The sequence below is a fragment of the Hippocampus zosterae genome, chromosome 1 (assembly GCF_025434085.1).
Source record: "Hippocampus zosterae strain Florida chromosome 1, ASM2543408v3, whole genome shotgun sequence".
Lineage (NCBI taxonomy): Eukaryota > Metazoa > Chordata > Actinopteri > Syngnathiformes > Syngnathidae > Hippocampus > Hippocampus zosterae.
In genome coordinates, this window is record NC_067451.1 from 6,631,235 (window position 1) to 6,650,000 (window position 18,766).

General features: G+C 43.5%; 2 protein-coding genes across 3 annotated transcripts; both read right to left on the reverse strand.

The window, feature by feature from the left end:
- Positions 1–181: 181 nt before the first annotated feature.
- On the reverse strand, positions 182–8,809 carry LOC127599496 (uncharacterized). Of its 2 annotated transcripts, none has more exons than XM_052063520.1 (8): positions 8,641–8,809; positions 7,147–7,256; positions 6,987–7,071; positions 6,690–6,885; positions 5,501–6,504; positions 3,716–4,515; positions 2,603–2,806; positions 182–1,569 (listed from the first exon to the last, which is right to left on the reverse strand). In XM_052063520.1, exons 1-8 carry the CDS (start codon positions 8,802–8,804, stop codon positions 1,286–1,288), a joined length of 2,847 nt encoding a protein of 948 aa, XP_051919480.1. In that variant the 5' UTR covers positions 8,805–8,809; the 3' UTR covers positions 182–1,285. The 2 variants fall into 2 exon arrangements, with proteins under 2 accessions (XP_051919480.1, XP_051919545.1); XM_052063585.1 differs by having other exon boundaries at positions 6,965–7,071.
- Positions 8,810–9,630: 821 nt separating this feature from the next.
- LOC127614343 (ciliary neurotrophic factor-like) lies at positions 9,631–12,865 on the reverse strand. Its single transcript, XM_052085641.1, has 3 exons — positions 12,372–12,865; positions 11,092–11,403; positions 9,631–10,605 (listed from the first exon to the last, which is right to left on the reverse strand). Exons 1-3 carry the CDS (start codon positions 12,522–12,524, stop codon positions 10,462–10,464), a joined length of 609 nt encoding a protein of 202 aa, XP_051941601.1. The 5' UTR covers positions 12,525–12,865; the 3' UTR covers positions 9,631–10,461.
- Positions 12,866–18,766: the final 5,901 nt, after the last annotated feature.

Below are 18,766 nucleotides of genomic sequence, written 5' to 3' on the forward strand. Positions count from 1 at the left end.
GTGAGATTGTTGCAGTGTTGGTGTACATTTTGATTATTTACCAGTTTTAAAATGATTAATAGATCTAATGAGTGTAAATGGAATCCGTTTTCCCCCCCAGTCCTACTATTTTTTCAATGTTAAAGGAAATCTATTAACACATTTGATAAATTTAAGCCTCGAGAAATGAATAAACATATACTGAGAAAAACACAAAGACTATTCCTTTAATCACACTGAGGCACAACAATTCAGACCTTCCTTCCTCTCTGAAGTATTGTGAAACTGTACCCAAAAACACACATCAAAATCCAGTTTAAAAAAAACTGTCATTAACTTTAATACAGATAATATGTACAGCAAAGTATGTACATAGAAGACCAAACAAACTTGAAGATCGCGACTGAAGACTAATTACAATATTTGTCGGATGAATATCAGTAGCCGCTGGAGAGGTACGCCACCGTCCCCGCCATGTCACACCTGTGTCATAGTTAGACTTTTCTTTTTATAATAATATTAATACTACTAATAATAACAATACATAAACACACACTATACATAAAATGATATCAGTTGAGAAGATGTGTGGGCCTTGAAAGCAGTGACTCCCAACCACTGGGCTGCAGAGAAATGTTCCAACTTCTAATTGATCATTTGAATTGATCTGTAATATGAACATAGCCAAAGTCCAAGTTTCACAAAGAATGTCATATTTCAGCGAGTGACACCCAAGGGAAAAAAAACAACATCAAAGAACAATTTTCTTGGGGGCGGGGGGGACAGGCCTTTTGTTATAAGGTTTGTTTGCCACCAGTCCACATACATAGGTATGTACTTTTTTGTTTAAATGATACAACACTTTCATTGCCGTTTTCCAGCCCCTCAAGCTATACCCGGTAGGCCACCGAGTGTCCCCAAGGGGCCCTCAGTTTGAGAACCACTGCTTATAAAGGCCAGAATGACAAGCTTTACACATTCATGTTTGGTCATCCAAATGGCTCCCTGTGATGCTACAAAATGTGCAGTTTGTCCACCTCGCACAATTGCTGGGCTGTCTCTCCACACCGCAATGTCAAACGCCACTTTTTTCTTTGGCTTTTTTTTTTTTTGCGTTTGTGTGTGACAAAAGGTGCCGCTGATGGTAAATGAGGAAAAGGGTGAGGATGAACAAAATCCCCTGCTCACCCTTATATAAAGTCCTTCCGTACTCCATGTATGATGTGTATGGCCGTGGACATTTATTTTACACAAATAAGGGGTTTTGCTGGTGGATCCTACCTCACCCCGCCACATTTGTCCCAGATCAACAGACGGCGGCAGCGGCAGTGGCGGCGGCGGCAGCAGCCGCTGCCAAAGCGGCGCTTTCCCGCCGACCCTGCTTCTTCAACAGCTGGATGCGGTTGTGCACGTAGAACTTGATGGCGCGCCAGTCGCGGTGATTGCTGACGAGCAGCGGGCAGAGCTCCAGACAGCGCTCGCAGTCAGCCTTGGCGGGTACGCGCAGATCGGCTAGGTTACGCTTGAGGTGCGTCTCCACGGCGACACGCTCCGCCTCCGACCAGGGACGTTTCAGCACGCCGCGCTTCCCTGTGGGAGGTAAACGCATTGCGTGGATGAATACAAAAAGTAATCATTTTTAACTGTACAGATAGGTAAAACAGTTCAGAAAAGTGCTAAAAATACATCAAACTGACACATAAAAAACACACTGAAATCTATAGCAGATAGTGCGGAAAATGCGGTACTAAAAGGTGCACCTAAAAGCCTTCCATTTTCTTAAAAGCTACAGCATGCCTTAAAATCAGATGCACCTTGTGTATGGTTATTAGGGTAATATTGTGACCCCAAAATGGCTCTTTGCTGGAGATGTGCTTACAACGCAGAGTTCAAACTTAAGGGTTACGGAGTTGAACACAGAAATAGAGCAAGTTCAACGTTAACGAGTCAATGTTATAACTTGCTGTTCTTTAGCTGAACTGTGACGCTGTATTGTTAAATAAGTTTTACTAACATCTGATCGTTCTGTTGGCATTTCCTTGAGCTTAGCTCTATCTAGTGGACGCATTGTAGATTGCGGCTTATAAGTCCAATATATAAAAAAAAATACAAAATAGGACATTCATTGAAGGTGCGCCTCATAATCCAGTGCGCCTCTTAGTGTGGAAAATACAGTAGTTAAAGAAAAAAAAAAAGATGGTGGGGGGCACAGATATTTGCAGAAAAAAATTGAAAAATGTGACGCCCACTAAGTAATTAATTCAAAAGAGTAAAAAGTTCAATTAAAAACTTTTTGAATGAAAAAATAAATAAATTGGGAAACATTTGAGAAAAATGATGTAAAAAAAATCAAGTAATTAATTTTGAAAATGAAAAAAAAATCCTCATGAACAAACCCCTTTTTGAAAAATTCACAACGTAAAATCAACTGATATAAACAGGGTAATCAGTTTTGTATCTCTCATGTACAGAAACATTTTTAAAAAAAACATTGCACATAAAAACCAGAGTAATTTCATGAAGAAAATCAAGAAATAAGGAAACAAAGCCACGAGACACACAATGTACATGATATGATGACCATAGAAGCAGAACTCAAACTCGTGACACACTAACAAGTTACCTGATTTGGGTGGGGGTGCCCTCCTCTTGGGGGCGCTGGCGACTGACGGGCTGACCGCCGAAGGAGTGGGCGCTCTCTTCTTCTTCGGGGGTCTGCCCGGTCCTTTCTTCTTTACCATCACCTCCACCTTTTGCGGCACCTCCTCCTTCACATCTTCCGCCTCCGAGCCTTCCGAGAAGGAGTCGACAGAGTTGCCGGACATCACTGCCAGACACAAAAGAGGCCTCGCGGTCACGATGTCTGTGTGTATTCTCAATCGTCTAGGTTGCGGGAATCCTGTTTTCCTTCAATCCAAAAGGCCTCCTTGATTCTACCGTGTTACGTGCGTAGAATTGTTTGTGCTTCTCAATCCGCTCGACTCACACAAAATGCTGATTATTAAATATCAAACTCATGTCTGCAGAGGACACTGATCTGAGCAGGATCTAATGCTCCCTGAACATGAGAAGACTGAAAAGATTTGGAGGGAAAAAAAACCCTCAGGAAACTATCATCTCACACTTGCTCACATTGAAAGACAAGTTCGAGCGTTTTTAATCACAGCCGAGCCTTACGTTGAGATTTTACAAAGACCGTGAATTTTTCAGGGTGACTATAAGACTGCAATGAGCTTCTTTGGCATTTTTTTTTCTTCACAATGCATATTTTCCCTTTCGGGCTCTTGGTAGAAACCTACAAAACGGAGAAGCAGTAATGCCGAAACGAGGACAAGAGTGATTTCAAACAGCTGATATAACCACCTTACAGTAAACAAGATGACGGGAGCACGTTGTAACTTCAGAAAAAATCTTGAACTTCCTTCTGGCTTTCAGTTTTTCAGGCTGAGACTGTGAAAATCATTACGTGTAATGGCAACTCGAAAAGGCTTAAATCTGACTGGATTAAAAAATATATAATAATAAAAAAAATATATAAAATATGTGTCCCGGAAGCAGTGCCACTGAAGGAAATGTTACCAAATGCTGGGAATAGATGAAGTTTCATCAAACAAATCTTCAAATTTAGGCTCGAAACGTAAAACAACGATCCCACATCTAAAAAGTTGGACTAAAGCAGCTTTTTGGATTAAAGGTGAAACGTCAACAAGTGGCCTCCTTGCAACGTGAATCTTACCGTCCAACTCCAGACAGATGTGTTGCAAGCTCATCCCGCGGAAGAGCACACCCTCCTTCTCGCCATAAAGAACAACGCGGCCCACCCGCCCCATCAGCGCGGCGTCCCTCGAGATGGAGGAGCAGTTCTGCGTTACGTGGTACTCGGTCTCCAGGAAGTTCTCCAGACGCTTGGTGGCGCTCCCTTGAGCCTGGCCCTCCTCCAGAAGCAGGAGCTGCGTGAGAATGGCCACCTGCCGGCGCACCCGCGTCCCCGTGATAGCTCCGGGGTTCTTAACGCCGCTCGCTCGCGCCAAGTTCCTCAGGAGGTCTGTGCCGCGAAGCGGGGTCGCGGGGGAGTGATAGGGACGGGAAAAAACATAGGGGCTCTCGGGATCCACGCCCACGTCTGCGCTGGTTTGAAGGAGCAGGTCCAGGCAGGACTCGCAGTTCGGCGGCAGAATGAGGGGCTGGACGCGGCCGCGCTTTCCCATGACGCTGGCCCTCGGGAGGTGGCAGAGGACCCTGCGCTCAAACGGCGACAGGAGGGCCTCGGTGGTACCGCCGCCTCCGCCGGTGGTGGAGCTCTCCTGAGGAGCAGCGCGCTTGCGGTAGTCCTGGATGGTTAGCTTGGCCACCTCGCACTCGCGGTGGCGGTTGTAGAGGATGAACAGCGAGAGACTGGCGTGGCACAGCTGGCGCCAGGCCTCGGCCGAGTGCGAGCGGCCCAGCGACAGAAAGGAGGCGTGCTGCTGCTGCCGGAGGTACGTCACGAGCGACGACAGCGAGGATAGCAGCGGAGACATGTGGTGACGCCGTGACCTGGGAGGAGGACAACACCTTTCAGAATGACTCCTGATTGACGTTTTATCCACTGCTCGCTCTATCACGCTTCCTTGATGGCACAGAAGCTAGCATTGCAGATTCTGGGCATTTATTCTTGTGAGTTTCAACCGCAGGCATGTTAAAGTTGGTTTAAAACGACTCTGCGAATTCCGATTTGCCCGTCTGTGGCATTTGACATTTTACGTTAGCAATTAGCTAAAAGCATTTCTCAACTCAACTGTATTTATAGAGCACTTTCAAACAGCCATCGCTGCATACAAAGTGCAGTTCATTGATCAAATTATATAGTTTAGTTTAACATTTTGCTGATTAAGTTGGAAACAAAAAAATAATTGCCGGTGCCCATTATTGGCACAAGCATTCATCATTTTGATGGTTGGAGGAAAAAAAAAAAGGCTGATCCTGATCATCAGCCTTTTTTTTTTTTTTTTTTTAAATCTGACAGCTGATAATTCAAAACTCTATTTAAATTTGTTGCTAACTTTTGTAGAGATGGAATTCAAGGCGTAATATTTCAGATATTTAGATTTTTTTTGCAAACTTTATGTATTATAGAAAACAACAGGGCGCCATTTACTTGTATGCATTTTCATTTGATCATTTAAAACATGCTGCCGAGTCTGGGAGCACCCTGAACTGAGAATTTCAAAACAAAGACGTCAATTGCCTCAGATCACTCAAAAAAAAGTACATATTTTGCAAATCTGAAAAGGAGGAGGCGCGGTTAAAGTATTTTTTTTTCGGTGTGGTTTCTAAATAAATAAAATTGTCTGCCTTTACCCTTGTATACAGTTTTTACTGACAGTCCTAAAATAGCGGTGACGAAATGTAATTTAGCAATTACGAACGCGTGCGAATGAAAGTTCACTGACACGGCCGCCATCGCCGATCGCCCACAAACAGTGGGAGTTGACTGCACTAAAATGTACTTGAAAAAACTTCAAATGATTCATGATCCAACCTGGTGGTCTCTCCGTTACTCTCCTCCGGCGCATCACCGTCTCCATCCGCACACAGATCAAGATCTTCTTCTGGATCGATGTCCGGCTCCGGAGTTGGAGGAGGGGCCAATTCCTCCTGGACACGCTCCACCTCTACCTTTTGCTGCTCTTCAAGCTTCTCCCTCTTCATCCTGCGACCTCTCCTGGGAGGAGACGAGGGAGGAGGCGTGGGACTCTTAACTCGGTGCGCCGTCGGAGGGGCAGCGCGCCTGGTGGTCGGCGGGGAGGACGAGACTGGCGCCGCCTTCTTTTGAGCAGGTGGCGACAGAGAGAGTGAGAAAGAAACGGCACCCGAGCGGGTGCCCGGCGATTCCCTCTCCCTGGCGAATAGCGAGGGCACCGGACCGGGCGCCGAAGGCTGCGGGACCGCGAAGGAATGACTGCGAGTTGCAGAGGCAGGCGAGGGGTTGCCGTTGGAGTGGGCGCGGAGATGCGCTAGCTCCATGGCCGAGCGGACTTCGGGCTGATTGGCATGATGCTTCTCCAGGTGGCGTGCCAAAGATCGATAGTGGCGCCCGCAGTACAGACAGTGCTGACGCCGGCTCACCGGGGTGCCGCTGGAGCTGCCAATGTTTATGTTGATGTTATTGTTGATGTTGGTGGTCGGGGGGGCCATAGCGCCGACCGGCTGCGAGTTAGATCTGGCTGGGGGGGGTGAGAAAGACGAGCAGGGGCGCCCTGGCCCACGCGAGGAGGTGGGCGCACTCTTTTTCTTGGCGCCGACCACAGCGGGGATCTTGCGCTTCTTGCGGCGGCGAAGGATTCGGCCTCGCATCTCCTCCATTTCCTCCTCTTCCTCCTCCTCATCTTCGTCATCCTCCTCTTCCTCCTCCTCATCCTCCTCGCGGTCCGAGTCACTGGGCTCGGAATGGGTGAGTGGCGAGGATGAGGGGGACAAGGACCAGGACGGGGTGAGGTAATCCGAAACAGAGAGGGACAGCGGGTGGGGACCGGCCTCTTCGTCCTTGGTGGGTGCACATACAACAAGCGCAAACTATTAGCATGATCAAAGTTTGTAAACAGGCAATCCTCATTAAAAACAGAATGCTGCTACAGATTGCGAAAATCTGTTCTAATGCAAATAAATGATTACATTTATGAGGCACTGCCCCCAACCGAAATGTTATTATGAAAGGGGCCATTTCTCACCATGGCATTCTCGCCCCAGTCCGTAAGGCTGTAGTCCACAGTGATCTCCTCCCCTTTGGCTATGTCTCGGATCGCGATGACTACCAGTCGCACCTGAGTGCCACAGTGCACCTCGCGAATGCGGCAATTCGGCGGCGGGTGGAAGAGCACGGGTCCCCGGACGCCGCCCGCCCCTTCTTCGCCCAGCTCCGGTACGCTGGCCAAACAAAACCAAAACAAACCTGTGAGTATTCGGTAGACCTCGGATATGAGGGAGGCGGAGTCTGCGTAGTTACCATGGGAACGGGTCCTCCTTACCAGAGCTGAGCTGGGTCTGTTAGGTAGTAAGGACTCCCCGGTGGTGGGAGGCCATCCTCGGTGCCCTCTGGATATTGGCCCTCACCTGAATGGACAACATCTGACCTTTAGCACTATTCACACAAAGTGTGTGTGTGTGTGTGTGTGTGTGTGTACTGACCAGGACTATAGCTGTGCTCAGACATGCTCTCCTCCTCCTCATCTTCCGTCACGTAGGCTCGGTCACACACTTTCACCGGCGTCCCCTTGCGCTTCCTCCCGCAAACACGGCTGGAAAAACAAAAACTGCCATGATTTCGTCACTAATACACAACTTGTTTTCTGGAAAATAAATGGCTTTTAATTCCGCTGGAGAATGCCTTGGGATGACTGATACCGTTTAGTGCGCTTCTTTGAGGTGCATTACTAACTTTAAGATGTCCACTCACTACTATTGAGGATGATTGTCTGCTCTGGCCACTTGTGAGATCAGTCACTGGTGCAATTTTATTTCTAAAGCAATATTGGGATGACTATCTTCTTATGTTTTTGCCTTAATTAATCTGAAAAAAAATATGTGGTGCTTTTTGTTTCCTATGCATGTATGGAGTTGGGTAGCAGAGCTTTTGTTTACCAGTACTTTGCTCATTATGCATGGAGTGCTCATTATGCACGGAGTGAATATACTACAAAAAGGTTGGAAGCTTGTTGCTGCCTCTCGTCCAGAAGTCCCTTTAACATTTTTATCTCAATAAGCTATTTTCTGCTATGGGCTTTATGTATGTAAATAGGAAAAAAAAACGTTTTTCTTATATTGCCAATGGAAAAAAATCTGACCATTCTCCCCCAAATAAAAATGGTCATTTTCCAACTTTTTATTTATTTATTTTAAATATCACATTTTCACTGTTAAAAAAACTATTTACATGTAATATATTAATAGGTTATCCTAAGAAAAGCCCGGCTTTGTTACATTTTTTAAAATCAAAAACAAATGACTTACTCATTTTTGTTGAGCATATATCTAATCTTATGATATGACATTTAAAAAATACTTTCATCTCAAAACGAGTTTCAGACAAATAGCAACGTGAGTCAACATGACCTGCGACCTCACAGTGGGGTTAAACACAGAATGGGTTCAATCTGAAGCTAACGTTTCCCAATTGTACACATGTTTTCTCTATGATTTTTGCACGTTTATGATGATAATGTTTTGATGTTACAAAGATGATGATAATTATGATGGAGGGGGTTGGGCTTGGGCCATAAATTCATCTGATCTGAGATCAGCTTGAATCCAGCCTGAGTCCAGCTGATGTTCCCCAGTGGGCTCTCGATGCTAACGCCGTGGCTAACCAGTTAGCTTACCCGCCGCGTCAAAACATCACGACTAACCCCGCCGGGCGGGCCACGCCGTGACCGAAAAGAGGGAGCGGGCGACGCCTGTGAGCGGGAGGGCACCACCGCGACTCACGAACGGACCAAAAACACCCAAAAACGTTTGCTTTTCTCACAAAAATCCCACATGAGTAGGGGAAGGGGGTGGGGAGTCTGGGGCGGGGGGCTGATAACGCGCGCCTGCCTTCAGTCGAAATAGAGCCAAGCTAACAAAGCCTTGTAAATAGGAGGGGGAATGGAGAAAAAAAAAGCAGGCCCGAACGCGGTCACTTACCCGCGCGGCGGTTGCGGTTTGCTGCCGTCCCCGTCACTGTCGAGTGTCGGTGGCTCGCGGTAGTCGAAAGGCGAGCGTACATTCTCCGCCATTAGGACTGCCAGCCAGTGCTTCCCTCCAGTCGGTAGACGCGCTTCCTCCTGACTGCCCTGCTCACTAGGCATGCGCACATCCTTTAGAGAAGAGGGGCGTGCTCGTGCTGTTCAGATGGGGCACTTTCGCAACGCAGAAAGGGATTGAAATTCATACTTGTACAAATCTGAAAATAATTGTCTTTAAATATATTTGAAATAAAAAATCGTTACTATTTTTTAAAATGATTATCGTAACAGGACGATGGGAAACATGTTTTTAAAATTGAAACACGGTATCCTTTTTGTCTAATTTTTTTTTGTAAACAAAATTTTGTGTAAACAAATAAATACTTAATTTTAAAGTCTGAAATACTTGTATTTTCTTTGTTTTAATTAAAGAGAACAACTATTTTTAATGAAAAATGAAACTTGGATCTTCTATCACTCCCCTCTCTCTCTCTAACAAAACTACCGGTAATTGCTTACACTTAACTTAACACTTCTGAGTTTTCAGCAAAAAGTTAGCAGTCAGTAAAAGTTATTCACTAACATGTCCCAAAAAAGAAAAAGACAAATTTTTCCTGAAATATAAAATTCTGAATAATTCCTGTAAAATAAAAAATAAATATTCTCATAAGAATATTCCTTGATTGTCATCTTATGACCCCCTTTGAACAAATTTTTATTTTGATAATTCACATTTTCTGCTTATAAAAATGCAACTCTTGGAATATGAATATGACCTTTTTACTTTAAAAAACCCCCAAAACATGACCACTTGTAATAGGATGTTTTCTTGGAAAAATATGACTTACCGGTAAGTCTCATGAGCTATTTCCCTCTGAAAAAAATGTGAATGTGTTTTTGCAACAAGATTATTTGTTTTCCCAAAATGGCAACAAGAACACCAGCTAAAGATGTTTAAATGTGATTTATTTCTTGTGACGCTAAACAAAATTGATCCCCACTCATTTTGGGTCCCCGACCCCTGAGGTTGGGAAACATCTGGTGGATCCAACAGTGTAGCAGCAGCACATTCAAGTAGAACATCAGGAGCAAATCATACAAACAATAAAGTCCACCTTTTTGGAATCATCGAGAGGGGAAAAATAAATAAATAAAACAGTCACAGTTTGTCAGTCAGTCAGGTATTTTTGGCTACTTCTAGCAGTTAGTTTGTTAGAATATTAAATATGTTCTAATAAATAGAATAAATTACACACAGGATACCTGGAAAGTGGGTCACTGCACACAGCCCTCACAGCAAATGGTGGTCAACTGGAGGTCATTTTAGCACTCGCAGAGGAAATACCGCCAGGGCAAAGCCGGGCCTTATTAAAAGAGCTTAGCTGTTAGTGAAGCAGTGTGTTGTTCCACAGGATTTGGACAGTGACTGTTGAGTTGGCCTTTTATACACTAGCTCCAATGACATTGTGGACCCCAACAATATATTTGACAAGATTGAAAGTAAACAAAAAAAATGTGTTCAATTCTAACCACTTGTGGTGGATTATAATCAATTTCAGGTGATCTGACCAGAACGCTGTGGTTTGAACACATGTATTAAATTTGATTTAAGAATAAGATTATTACATGAATGGCAAGTGCCAATCAGAGTTGAGCATTTACTATGCTGAATAGGAAGAAAAACAAGTTGTGAAGTTGTGTATAAAGGAACCGCCACTGTCCAATTCCGTATTAATGAGGGGATGCCAGTGGTTAGCATGGAGTGAGTTCATTTGCCGCTTTAGACGTCTTGAGTTCCTTCCCGCTGCGTGTGGAGAACGTGTAGAGCCTGCGTGGCGTGATCGGCCCAGTGGACCAGCTCTAGCAGCACGCGATGCGTCCATATTTTGAGCTGGAAAGCCCCCCCGCCCCCACCGTCAGTTTCCTAGCCACAAGAGAGCCGAGAGAGTCGATGTAACATTTTGGATGTGAATATGACAAATATACAATGTGTAAAATTCTGACAATTCTTCCACTCAAAGGGTCCATTTTGACTCTGATCATAATGTTGTGGGCGGTCCCTCGACAATGCTGTGGGTTGAACAACTATTGTATTGGATCTCATTCGACTACACGATAGTAGACTCCATTTGAAATAAACAGAATGTTGATTTCTTTATTATCCATCACAAGTATTGTATTGTGGGATGGAAAACTGCATTAAATATGATTCTAAAAAGTATGCAGACGTTAAATTTATAATTGTGTTGGCATTATTACAGTTGTCACAATTAGGGCTGTTGTATATTATTAACGGAGAGATAAAAACTGAGAACAAATATCTTTCTTTCTGGCGCGGAGGATGAATTGCTGATGTGTCAACTGGCAGAACTTATTCAAGGTCCTATTTATGTGAGTGGAAAGGCTGTACCTCATCGCAACGGATGTCTGGGGTGACTTCCAGTGTGGCGTCGTCCGTCTGCAGGAGATTTTTTGTCGTGTGAAGTAAATGCTCCAGCCGGATTCGGACGGTGTGGCGCAGGGTCTCGTAGTCGCCCTCCAACTCACCCCACTCCTCCTCGGCCCGGGCGATGGCACTGTGCAGCAGGCCCAGGCACTGGCGCAGGGCGGCGTGCAGCCGCCGCACCGCCTCCTCCGGATCCGGTTGCTCAGCGCTCGGGCTCAGGGACACCATACGACTGCCCTTGGGGGGCTCCTCTGACAAGAAGGTCTCCTGCTCCGTCTGGAAGCGGTTGTGATTTCACAATCGTATTGATTATTAGATGGATTGTGTCAAAGTAGGACAGGCACAAAAATATAAAATCCATTAGGGAGGCTGGAGACGAGAGTGGGGAAATGGGTGGCGGTTTGCTTTTAGTCTGATTACCGTCCGCATCCTAGTGTGCATAGGACACGTAGGGCCTGCGAGAGCGATTTCACGGCCGTGCTGGGCCAACACGCAATGACAACAACGATTTGCAGTGTAGAATTGCAGTCTAGGTAATAACCAATCAAGGTTCTGCTTGCGAATGCCACATGACATAACCCAGAAAACAGGCAGATTATATTAATATTAATCAGAATGCCGCATTTAGATGACTCGGGGCACATGTAACATATTTGCAAAGAAAATTTGGGAATTGACTTCCCCTTTAAGTTTTTATACCGTACAGGCCAAATGTAACATCAACTAGGAAATTAAATGAAACTATGTACTTTTTAAAGAAAATTCACAATATAGATACATATATGAATAAGCGTTTAATACATCCCATTTGTTTTCTCCACAAATATTATCAATATAAATATAAAAAAATATATAAAATAAAATAAAACATGTGGATAAACACAATTACAAAAATTAATTTAACACTTCCATTCAATATAAAAAAAACGCAACTGCAAAAACACCAAAATACATTTGAACAAAAAAAATTTTTGGGAGGTATTATACGAAGCCCCAAGTCAATTCTTAAGTCAAGGCAACAAAAACTCCTCCAAATAAATTGTGTTTTTCTGGGTGATCTGTACCAACATCATTTGCTTTCCGACTTGTGATGCATTGCAGTTGAACGCTGCCACCCACGGTTGTCATTCGAAGAAGGAAGCTACCGTGAAATGAACCGTATCGAAACAGCGTATTACAATGACGTCACTCTACGGACTACAGGTGGATATGATGCGCTGGATGTCAACATGAGTGAGACTCACGTATAACTGGAGCAAGCGGGAGCATTCGGATTGCAGCAGACGGGCCAGGGACAGCGCTTTCCCAGTCGGCGAACTACCTGGCACCGGCGTGTCGGGCGACTTCATCCCCTCCTCCTGCTCCTCCTGCTGTTGTTGCTGCTGCTGCTCGGCCATTCCGCACTCACTCGCTCCCCTCCGAATACGTCCGACGCTTCAGTCGCGGTCCACCCACTGAGAGAGGGGCGATGCCGAGACGTGCTCGTTTGCGTGCTCCGGTTCCGGGGGTAAAAAAAAAAAAGCGTATCCCGGTCGGTGTTGCCGGAGGGGGACGCTAATTGGTTCCGGTGAGCACCGGCGACCAGGGGGTGTTTTAGGCGGACGCACAGGGGAGACATGGAAGCCTTTTTCTGGCACTGGCGTCTCTCTCTTTTTTTTACAAGAACTTTGACACGGTTTAGATGCGGACCAACAAAATGAGCAAATGAAGATGAACTTATTTTCTTTATTCAAGCATCATTTATGTTCACATTTTTTCATGTTATATTCGATGTCATCTTATTGAGATCAAAATTGGAGGGAAAAACGTATTCACTTTTTTATACATACCTTGTATTAGCCTACGTGTTGTAGGTTTTTATCTCCTGGCATGACCTGCCATTTAACTCAGAAGTCCAAAAAAATAGCAGTTCTGCGAGTACAATTTTACACACACACGCACACACACATACAGTATACTGTACATATATAGCGCGGCCTGGTGGCCAACTGGTTAGCGCGTCAGCCTCAAAGTGCAGAAGGTGCAGGGTTCGATTTCGGCTCCGGCTTTCCTTTGTGGAGTTTCCATGTTCTCCCCGTGCTGTGGGTTTTCTCCAGGTTCTCCAGTTTCCTCCCACTTTCCAAAAACTATGCATGGCAGGTTTCTCCCCGTGCTGTGGGTTTTCTCCGGGTACTCCAGTTTCCTCCCACTTTCCAAAAACTATGCATGGCAGATTAATGGAATCCTCTAAATCAGAGGTGTCCAAACTTTTTGCCAAGGGGGCCAGATTTTATGTGGTAAAATGTCGGGGGGCCGACCTTGGCTGACATTCTTTACATTGAACAACAATATTGTTCAACAAATTTTAGTAAGCCAGTCTGTTTCACATTTCTATTTTTATTTTAATTTCAACAATCTTAAAATTTTAGTTTGGTTCATTTGAAACAGGAATTTGAAATATGACATATCAGTCAATATAAACACGGAGTGATGTCTTGTTAACTCGTGAGTGATGCCCTCTAGTGTCTAAATGCTATTACTCATTTAGTGAATGCTATTACTCATTTAGCCACTAGAGGGAAGCAGTACTCTATGAAACATCATTCACCAGTCTACGAGACCTCAGTCAATGCAACACGTGTTCCATTGCGCCCAACCTGCGGGCCAGACGGCACTGATTTTATGACGGGGGCCGAGGGCCGGATTAAATTCGACCGCGGGCCGGATTTGGCCCGCGGGCCGGACTTTGGACATGCCTGCTCTAAATTGTCCCTAAATGTGAGTTGAGCGCAAATGGTTGTATGTGTGCCCTGCGATTGGCTGGCAACCAGTTTAAGGTGTCCCCCGCCTACTACCTGAAGACAGCTGGGATAGGCTCCAGCACCCACAACGACATCTGAGAGGATAAACGGATCAGAAAATGGATAGAGAGAGAGAGAGATGCATGTGTGTGTGTGTGCGTGTGTGTGTAGTCGTGATAGTCAATCTAACCCTGATTTTAAACAGTTCTCACGCTTGCCACCAGGTAGAGTCACAGGACCAGTTCTATTTCAAGGCTTTGCAGCTTTTAGTCGGGTGCCACTGCCACACCTAACGGTGATAAAAGCAACAAAGATGTTTGTCTTTGTTTTTGATCCCACAAACGCAACATTGGAAGAATGAAATGTGCTGTATCAATAAAGCTGTGTTTCCTTGCTGAAAGCCGAAGGAGGTTGCATCCTGGGCTCCAAACGCATGCACTCCCACCCAAGATGACTGGCATCAGAATGAATTTCAAAACGGTGCCTATGTTTACATTCCACACTCTTCATTCTTCCTCCCGTCTTTTATCATGCCAAACACTCGACTCATGAAAGCGCCTCGCAAGGGATAGGCGTGTGGCGCATGCCAGTGCACAGTCAATAATGTGGTGCAGGCCGTTGGAGTTTCACAAAGCGCAAGAGAGAACTAGAACAAGGTCCGTCAATCCGTAATTGACGGATGCCCATTTTGCTGATGAAAGGGTGGAGCGGGTGCTTTTTTTTCAACTTCTTGCACGATGAAGGGATTTGCTCAAACACACCTCTCTCGCTTTTTCCTCCGCACTTAAACAGATGCACCATAACAAAGCAATTGAAATCATGAACAAATATTTATTGATTTGGTGAAAATTAAGGCCTTAAATGGCATCAAAATGCATGAAACACAAAAACAACATAGAGAAGCAATACTCTCTGTGTGTCAGACGAGGCAAATCAGCTCCCCGTCAGTGACGCAGGCCAAGTTGTATGCTTTTTATTGCTTTATTAGAAAAAAGAAAGAAAGACATATCTAAGTTTTGATGCCATGTTCACGGCCATTCCAACCACCAGTCAGGTGGATCTCAGGAATGACTCGCTGTTAGGTGAGGAAGCTGGCGGTGCCAACGTTCACTGTCACTGGACTTTTTTTTAAAGACATTTTCTACAATGGCTTATTAGGATCTCTCCGTGAGAAAAAAAAAAGACAAGACACATTTACATCTATTGGCAAGCAACATTTGAATGTACAGTTACATGAAGTCAATGGGAATCTAAAAGTTGACATTAGAAAGGTATTTTATCATTTCCGGATTCTGAATCTGATGAAAATTTTTTTGTCAAATTAAGATATTCCATTTTGTCAACAACATTAACGAAATGGTGTAATGAACCAACCGGTGGGTGCAAGCGGAGGCTCGCTCAACGACCTGACATCACATCTTTTGCTAAAATGGCATCTTGCATTAAAATTAGCCAGAAAGAGTTGCAGAAAAAGGTGGTCGACGAGTTAGCACGTCCGCCTCATAGTACAGGTGTAATTGTGAGTGTGAATGATTGTTTGTCTATGTGTACCCCGCGATTGGCTGGCAACCAGTTCTGGGTGTCCCCCGCCTACTGTCCAAAAACGACTGGGATGGGCACTGGCACGCCTGTGACTCTTGTGAAAACAAGCGGTTCGGAAAATTGATGGATGGCTGGATAAAATAATTCTGACCTTGTGTCTCGTGTGACTACACACAAATAACAATGAAATGATGACGTATGTGATTTTGCTGATAGCTGAGCACATTTTTCCCCTCGACTTGAGCTGTAAAAATAAAGACTTTTTTGAGCACAGCGCAATAGCCAATTGCAACAACTTCACTTCCCCAAAAGGGATACAGACCAAAAATGTAGTTTTCAATTAAAAACATTACTTTGCAAATAAAAATTGAGTTTTTAAGCAGCAGACTAAACTGCATTTGTTGCTGGAACTGCTACCTCAAGACCTCAAGTGCTAAGCCTATAGCCCTACTCTCATCCTATGTTTTTCCCTTGCTCTGACTGTTTCTATAATAAGCCGCTCTCGCACAACTCTAATTGCCCCATGGGGAAAAATAATGTTTTCTGAATCGGAATTTCCGATTAGCAACTAACCGACAGCTTGTTAGCGTTAGTTGCCAACTCCACATTCTTTCAGAGCTTGCGTGCCAGATTTTTGTCTGATTTGATACCGTGTTTTAATGCGTGAAGAAGCTAAGCTGCTATACAGGTAGCAGTAGGGGTATACTAGCCAGGTTTTCATATACTAGCTATTCTTCTAGGTTTTTTTGCTAGCATTAGCAGTCCACTCAATTGCCTTTGGAAGTTTGGGTTCCAGATTCATGTTCAACATTACAGTTGGCACGGCAGCTAGCAGGGTAACCTAAAGCTAGTGCCAAAAGCTAGCATTTGTGGTCAAATTCGCATCCTGAGGGATGCTTGTGTTTCTGATTCTTGTTTGACATTTGGACCATTTTAAAGGGCAATATGCTGATCACTCTAGCACAGAGGCCATTAACCTTTATAAAACTAAGAGCTACTTTCTTGGCGACCGGTTCGTGTGAATGGCAACTAGTTTGATACACCGTTTTGAAATAATGAAAGGGTTCAAATTACATTTATATATACTGTATTATAATAAACAAATACAGAAAGAAAGAAAGAACTACAACAGAAATCTTAAAAGTATAAAAAAGGTTTGTAAAACAATTAAAAGAAAAGAAATGCTTAAAAATATATATATGAAGCTAGCTCCTCAATGCCATTTGTCTGGTTACCTTCATTCACAGCTATCGTGTGTGCGATTATTTGTCCACATTTCTACTGCCAAAAGTATGAATGTGGCTGCCGATTTTTTTCAGGGATTTTTGGCCTACTGTATTCTCCCCTGTAAAATGTATTTATTATGTAGAGGTGTTGGTTGGCAATTCCATTGCTAAAAATGGCGCCTAGGGACAACGCGTCATGTAAATGTACTTTCCAATTGAAACAATGTATGGTGGGCAGGCGTGGTTACATTCAAGCCTGATCACGAGACAAGATTCTGTAGCACAAATCGGATGTTACTCAACTGACAGACACTCAAAGACTTGGGATCAAAGTATGCCAGACATGTGGAAAATGTGCTTCTGTGTACTGCGTCAAAATAAGACACAAAGACTGAAAAAACTTTGATGATGCTCTGTCACTGTCAGCTTACAGATAAGCATCATTTGCGAACATCAATCACCCAACTGGTTTCCTTTTTTTTTTTAAAGCACTAAGACCAAAAATAGACCAGGGCAACATTTTGGGCATTGAAATGTTCAAAGCAAAGGCCTATGATTCAGAATAGGGGTCTAAATTAAGGTATAGCTTTAATTTTGAGAATGGCAGCTCATTATTGCGCATAGTCCTTTTCCTGATGCATCAGCCAACTTCCATTCCGAAGATGACAGCGCTCATGAAACAAGAGTTCACCTCTCGCCAAAATAGTGCCAAAAGTGACCTTCAAATTGATAGAAAGTAATCAATTGGTTGCATTACATTTTAGACAGATCTTAAACAGATTTGACAGATGGTTTGGACTTTGACCGATACAGCACAAATGTTTCTTTCTCATCCAAGGTTGTTTCTTCTCTTTCAGGCTACCCGCTCTAAGATGATACGAATAGCGATCTAAACTATGAAAATGAAGATGATGACAGAAATTCAGTTGTTGATAACAGTGTCAGTATATGTCATCAAAATCAAAATGGTCGAATTTGGCAAACTGTCAGAAATCGAAGGGAAAGTAGACTTTCGGTAAAAACGATGTAAGTAATTGTTGTTATATTGCATTAATCATCAAGATAAACCATTTGGGGGGGGGATAAACTTATTTTGAATTGTAATTATCATGTAAAGGCTAAATCGAAGTGATGAGCTATTTTGAAGATGGAAATGTTCTGGACCAGGGTCAAATCATATCCAAGGCAAACATTCATAATTCATAAAAGAGAGATAGCCAACTCGAAAGTCAACATGCATCAGAATTCGTTTTCCTTTTAATATGAATGTTAAATGTAAAAAATACAAAAAAAGTATAAAGAAACAACACTGAAGAAATGTCTTGTTGAAAAAATACTGGGACCTGTGCGTCCACGTGTGTGCACATGACGTCTTTAGCTTTCAAGACTTCATCCACTTACGAGGAAGTCAAGTAAAAAAATAATTCTTTGTTTTCTTTGTCAAATAATATGACAATTTAATTGAGGTTCTAATTTAGGGAAGCACGGTGAAGTGACTTCTACTGTTGCTATTCTAGATATTGCTAAGATAAGATAAGATATCCTTTATTCGTCCCACACTGGGGAAATTTACAAAGCATTTCACAATTTTAACTCATTCGCTGAATGTACGTGGACAGTACAGTCATGCAAGAGTTCGTGGTCCAAGGAAGTTAAGGAAAATAAAGTCATCAGCATTCAAATTTAAATAAGTTTGTTTTAAAAATATTTGCTAATAAGACCACTTTTTTAATTTAACAAAAGAAAGAAAGGAACATGTTTAAAAATAGGAATATACCACAAGTCGATTGTAAAGATTTGTGATCCAAAACATTTACATTTAAATGGGAAAAAAAATATTCCTATATTAAAAAATATTCCTGATATTTAAATTAAAACGCATTGCCCCCTGCAAAAAAATAAAAAATAAATCATAACCTGTCCATAAAATGCTACAATAGTGGGTCCGACAAACCATTTGAGAAAAAGGTCACAAAATGAATTGTTTTAAATGAGCTTCACAAGAGGAACAAGGAAAATTAATTGTCAATGGGAGTGAAGCCTGCACGGATCAAACAATGCCCCCGCATGACAAACAGAGGTGTCATACCT

Excerpts from the sequence above, each read along its gene's own strand:
- LOC127599496 (XM_052063520.1), bottom strand. The coding sequence starts at position 8,804 with ATGCCTAGTGAGCAGGGCAGTCAGGAGGAAGCGCGTCTACCGACTGGA. Across the intron at positions 7,257-8,640 it reads AAACCGCAACCGCCGCGCGG|CCGTGTTTGCGGGAGGAAGC; the intron begins GTAAGTGACCGC and ends TTGTTTTTCCAG. Across the intron at positions 2,807-3,715 it reads CATCTGTCTGGAGTTGGACG|TGATGTCCGGCAACTCTGTC; the intron begins GTAAGATTCACG and ends TGTGTCTGGCAG.
- LOC127614343 (XM_052085641.1), bottom strand. The coding sequence starts at position 12,524 with ATGGCCGAGCAGCAGCAGCAACAACAGCAGGAGGAGCAGGAGGAGGGG. Across the intron at positions 11,404-12,371 it reads CCCGCTTGCTCCAGTTATAC|ACGGAGCAGGAGACCTTCTT; the intron begins GTGAGTCTCACT and ends AACCGCTTCCAG. Across the intron at positions 10,606-11,091 it reads CAGACATCCGTTGCGATGAG|GAAACTGACGGTGGGGGCGG; the intron begins GTACAGCCTTTC and ends TCTTGTGGCTAG.